Below are 6,000 nucleotides of genomic sequence, written 5' to 3'. Positions count from 1 at the left end.
ACACACACACACACACACACACACACACACACACACACACACACACACACAGGGAGGCCTTGCCCCAGGTTATCCGGGCCACAGGTTCATCTTTTTGGGATAATCTACAGATCTTGTTGCTCTTCCTCCATCTCCTTTGGCCATTTCAGCAATGATTTCGAGGGTCAGAGGAAAGAATTCTCAAAATAATCAACTCTGTGAATTGGTAAGATCGCTGATCAGTAAAGACTAATCGTGGAAAATGCATTTTAAGTAGTATTGGGGGTTGGGAGAATCGACCCAGAAATGTTCAGAAGTGGCAGCATTGCACACTGAATGCTTTAGCAGTGCTGTGATATGCTGCTATGTCAGGGGAGTGCTGCCCAGCAGGTTATCCTAGGAGAAGTCCCTAAAGGACAAGGGCACAGCAGTGATGCCAATACTCAGGCTTCCTCCTCGCCAGCAGCCCACATGGCCGCTTACGAACTACATCAGAATAACAGAAAATCAATCCCATGGTTTCTTGCACGCACCTGTTTAGAACCAGTTGCATAAACACCCAGCTTAGTCACTCACATACTCCACAAGACTTCTGTTTATTGCCCCAAATAAAACCTGACTGCCTCCAATGGTGATTCATCACCCACTGTGGATTTTCAGGAGGATCTCTGAAGGCACTTCCAATAAAGCAAGGGTGGGGAACCTTTTCTCTGCCAAGGGCCATTTGGATTTTTATAACATCATTCTCAGGCTATACAAAATTATCGACTTAAAAATTAGCCTGCTATATTTGGTCAAACATTTAATTAACTCACCCCTGATGCCTTGGCAGGGCCAGACCAAATGATTTTGCAGACCTGATCTGGCCCGCGAGGCACTTCCAATAAAGCAAGGGTGGGGAACCTTTTCTCTGCCAAGGGCCATTTGGATTTTTATAACATCATTCTCAGGCTATACAAAATTATCGACTTAAAAATTAGCCTGCTATATTTGGTCAAACATTTAATTAACTCACCCCTGATGCCTTGGCAGGGCCAGACCCAATGATTTTGCAGACTTTATCTGGCCCGCAGATCAGTTGTTCCCCACCCCTGTGAATAAAGCTTCTGCGAAAGGCTGGGGCAATGGTAGGACTGCTTCTCAGGGTGGCGCCTGCTGACGGTGGGCTCACACACCAGATACATCACTTTGGTTACCCAGATGCATCCTGTTTCTCAAGGTTGATGGTTTTTCAAAGACCTGCAGCCCACTTTTTAGTCCTCACAGCTCACCATGGAGAGTAGGTCCGTCAAAATACCTGCTAACCAGCCGACTTCCTTATTTCATAACAAACCATTCAGAAAATCAGAGTTCAGCTCATTCGGCTGGAGATGTCTGAATTAAGATAGAGTTGGGGCGGAATGAAAAAAATCCCACTTTGCGGAGGGGCAGAAATGGATTCAAATCCTGGCTGTACCATCACCTAGCTATGGGATGCCATCATGTGCTTCATCTCTGAGCTCCTCACTCCCTCCTTCCACCCAACTATGTTCAGTGAAGTTGGTAGCACCTACCATCCAAGGCTGTGAGCTTACACGGGCTCTTAGTACTCAACACATAGCTATTACCATGCTATTGACAGTAGAAGAATTTTAAGAGATGCTTACCTCTCTCAAAGTTGGCTTGCCAATGAAAAAGTCTGTGTTTTTGCTGCTTTTGGGTGGGTTGAACTTGGGATTCAGAAAAGCACATCCATTTGCGATGGCCTCCAGAGGAGCTGGGCCCTCATAGGGGAACCCGAGGCCCACAAACAACTGTAAGACAGAAAAGCACACCGCACGTAAACACAGCAATCAGAACTGGCGTACCTGCCCCACGGGGGTTATTCTGTGCTCCAGTCCTGTGTGGGAGGCCCAGAAAGCCTGGAAGCCTCCTAGGCCTTGGGAGACGGGGCGAAGGGAGGTCAGTTGACAGCAGTACCAGGCACCTTCCGGGCTCCTGAGCTGTGTGGGTCCTCATATTTTCCTTTGCTAAAAAAGTAAGCAAGCGTTGGGACAGGCAGTAGAGGGGGTAGGAAAGTGGAGGCATTAAAAGAATAAAAACAAACAAACAAAAACAAGACCCAACAATCATCGTTCTGTAACTCACCAGGAGGCATGATTGGAAAAACACTTGCTTGACTAAACAGAAGGTTTCTTCATGGAGCCAAAGGAACAACAGGCCCTTTCAGGGCCGCTGGGCAGGGGGACAGCAAGGTCACTTGGTAGTTTGATTACAGTTCAAATGGAGCTGCTTTAAAATGATGGCAAGTCAGTAAACACAGGTTTTCATAATGGGGTTTTCACGTCGGGACACCAACATCTTGGTTTTTATTTTCTCATGTGGAGAGGGTGCCAAGCTGCGAACTGGGCAAGGCTGCTTGCATAGCCAGCAAGCACACTGCGTGCTTCCCCGCAGCAGACCATAGATGGCAGCAGAAACACACCTTCTGGGTCCACACAGCAGCCTCAGCTGAGAGCAGGGTGACAAAGGGGACCTGCAGGTCTGGGGCACTGACTACCAGGTGCAGAAATGAAACACCTCACAGAAACGCCTCCTGCGCTTCATTGCCACGGGCTATGTCCCAGGGCCGCAGAGCTGCAGTGACTGCCAGGCCGGTCCACGTCTGGGCCCGGCGACCTGTGTGCTCTCCCTACCACATCAGGAGCCAGTTCTGTAGTCACTGTCTCCAGAGCACAGCAAGGGACAAAGGACAATGGGGCCCCAGGGCATCGTCTCCTTCTGCCATCACACTGAGGACACCTATGCTGCCAGGACTGAGAGGGAAGGGAGGACGCTGCAGAGCCGACAGGGCAGGAGGCTGGCTTCTCCTTTCCCAGCCAATCCTTCCATGGCAGCTGCTTTAACTGAACGGTTATTTAGAACGGTTCTGCCTAGAGAGCCCTGAGCTCAGGCTGCCGGGCTCCCTGGGCAACGCTGGAAGACACAGGATGTATGTGGTGGGCACGAGACTCCAGGGCTGAACACTGAGCATGGCCCGCACTCCCCACACTGGAGAGTCAGGTAGCCCCACAGGGATTTTTCCGTGGCAAAAAACTAAAATCTCTGCTTCTCAGGAAAGATCCCCCATCCTGTAACTATTATGTTCTTTTGCACTGAACAGTGCACACTTAACCGTTTCGTTGTTTGGAGGAATAACCTCTCATTTCCTGCAAACCTTGAGAGGACTGGCTACACTGTCAGAAACATCCATGAAGGCAGAGCGGGTGGGGGTTGTTAAAGAGAAAGGAGGTTTTGAGAAGCCAGTAGAGCTCCCCTGCTGGCTGGGTCATATCTCTCAGGCAGAACCACTGGAGATGTGGGGGTGGGGAGGGAACATGGACGCAGGAGCCTGCGAGCTGCAGGATATCAGGTACACCCCCACGCCACTGGAGGCCCCTTTTCTGGATCTTATTCTTATTCTGTCACTAGTGGGAGTGAGATTTATCGGAGAGGATTTCTGTGTATAGGGTGTGGCTGGAGCATGTGCCTCGGGGAGAGGCATGCCTAACAGCAGCAGGAGAAATGGAAGAAAATGGGGAAGTTGTACTGTAGGGCTAAGACACCTCAACTCAGTTAAATATGAAGAACCCAGGGTTACCATCCTTGAGGCTTTGATTTCTGTGGCCTGCCCTCCCCGTCTGATTTGGGGGAGGAGGGACCAGCTGTCCAGGGGGAAGACGACCTCTACCCAGCAGAGAGCTTCCAGATGCCTTGGAGAAGAAAGGTGCTGGAAGATGAAGTTTCCATGCAGGTGGGTTTACTCTGAGCCCTGGAACTCGGCGTTTCCTGACCCTGAGAATCAGTCCTGCCACAGAGGGCCGGCACCTTCATCAACTCCAAACTGCAAACAACTTAGGAGGAAATGTGGGAAGCACAACACTTGTCTATTTAAATAGAAAATCCTAGAAAAATTTAATTAGCTCCTTCAGACCAACCAATCTGAACCCATTAATTAAAAGGATTTGAGGCTCTTGCTTAATGGGCTTGAGTGTGACCCAGGTTTAATTATATCTGAATGACAATTTGCACCATCCCTTCCGCCCTGCTGGCACTGGAATACCTCAGTGCACACGAAGCAAACACTCTGGGCTAACTCTCCAAAGCCGCACCATTTTAGGATGAAGCTTAAGCAAATACCACACAGTTTCTTGGCAATATTTTCTCATGGCACTAGTTAGAAATGCAGGAAACGCATTATTTGGAAATGCAAAACAAGTTTTTGTTCTGTCAATAAGCAACATTTTCCTTGCTTCCTGTGCACTCATTTCCTGTGACGCTGTGATGGACAGATGTATTTAGGTCAAATAGCATATTTCAGGTCTGAATGAGGACAGGGTGGGGCAGGGAGTTCATCATCACGAGGGTGTTCCGTAAACTCCTGAGGGTGTACGGCAGTGGTTCTCAACCTTCTGGCCCTTTAAATACAGTTCCTCATGTTGTGACCCAACCATAAAATTATTTTCATTGCTACTTCATAACTGTAATGTTGCTACTGTTATATCTGATATGCAGGATGGTCTTAGGCGACCCTTGTGAAAGGGTCATTTGATTGCCAAAGGGGTCGAGACCCACAGGTTGAGAACCCCTGGTGTACAGCTTTGTCACACATACACTGGTACCTTAACCACACTGAATTACCTTCACCTGGGACCCCCCCCCCCTTTCCCTGGCATTCTGCCCGCTTTCAGATTTCCTCAGCACGGGGGCAAGAGACACACTACAAGAATGCATTCAAGTGCAGAGGCTTCACTGTTCAGGAGGAAACTGGGTATTTTATGTGCCCTTCATCTGGCCGACAGAAGCCCGGAATCTAACGAGGATATTCCAGATGACAGAACAGCTCCAGGGCTGCAACTCTGGCTCCATCAGTGAGCATTTCCAAACAGAGGGACTACATGCTCTAAAGTTAAATTTCCCAACTAATATTAAGCAAGAGGGAACAGATGATGCGCCATATGTCTTATTCATGGCACAAGACTAGGGCACTCCTGTGCATCCACAGAGTTTCAGGGAAGCCACTCAGATGCTCGCTCTGTGTGAAAGGAGACACGGAACTGTTCCCACCTCCTCAGGGGAGTCCTCCACAAAGAATCCCTTAATTGTGGACCATGGTCGTTTCCCAGAAAGACCCCACGGGCTTGGTCAGCTTCCAGTCACTTTTGATGAGGAAAATCCAAGGTAATACAAAATGAGAAACATACAATCAACATACACTTTTCGGACTAGTTTTAATTAGGCAAGTTGGTAGGTGGCTCAGGAGGAATGTGTATAGGGTGAATTAATGGTTCAGATTGGTTGGTCTGAGCAGTGAATGATACTCAGCTTATCCATTAAATTAATTACTGGCACAAAGGATCAGGACAATGCGGTGGTTAGCAGCACAGGCTCTGGGACCCGGGAGACAGGGTTCACATCTTAACTCCATCATATCCCAGGTTCTGTAACTGTGGGAAATGGTTACACGCCTCTTCCCATGGATTCTAAAGGCCCATCTTTATCATCTATTCTCTCTAGCTAGGGGTCCTTGGTCAAGGTAACACCAGCTCTCTAAACCTGTCTTTGCATGTGTTAAGTGGGGAAAATAGTACTATATTTCATGGGGCTTCTGTGAAGATTAAATGAGATATTTCAAGGGAAAGATATATTCTAAAGCCTGGCACTTAGTAGGTGCTTACTAAACAGTAGTCCAAGTTCAAATCCAGGTTCAACTTCATGCAGCGGCATATCCACGACCTTTTACTGCTTAGCTGGAGTTAAGGTGTGTAGGAGTTTTGGTTGTGTGCTTTTATAAAATATTTAGCACCTGCATGTGTATTAATGAGTTTTCACTGTTTCATAAAGTACCTGGACTAAAAAAAGGGGAGGGACATCCATAGGAAGAGAGAGGACGTGGTTTACAGTGACTGCCCATGGAAAGGCCAGTCCCGTGAGCCACATGCTATTGCTAAGCCTTGTGTATTCTTCATATAATGATGGGGAATCAAGATATTTTTGGTATCC

At 48.1% G+C, this 6,000-nt stretch overlaps 1 protein-coding gene across 2 annotated transcripts in view; it reads right to left on the bottom strand.

The window, feature by feature from the left end:
• The window catches only part of MGAT5 (mannosyl (alpha-1,6-)-glycoprotein beta-1,6-N-acetyl-glucosaminyltransferase), a 302,502-nt gene that overhangs the window by 28,054 nt on the left and 268,448 nt on the right, over positions 1–6,000 (bottom strand). For both annotated transcript variants that reach the window (XM_005868854.2, XM_005868853.2), the window contains one exon: positions 1,626–1,772. In XM_005868854.2, the coding sequence (XP_005868916.1) occupies positions 1,626–1,772 (147 nt within the window). The remainder of the gene's footprint in view (positions 1–1,625; positions 1,773–6,000) is intronic.

This window comes from Myotis brandtii, unplaced genomic scaffold (genome assembly GCF_000412655.1).
Source record: "Myotis brandtii unplaced genomic scaffold, ASM41265v1 scaffold278, whole genome shotgun sequence".
NCBI classification, from domain to species: domain Eukaryota; kingdom Metazoa; phylum Chordata; class Mammalia; order Chiroptera; family Vespertilionidae; genus Myotis; species Myotis brandtii.
Note: the sequence above shows the minus strand (reverse complement) of the source record. Positions and strands in the feature narration are given on the sequence as shown.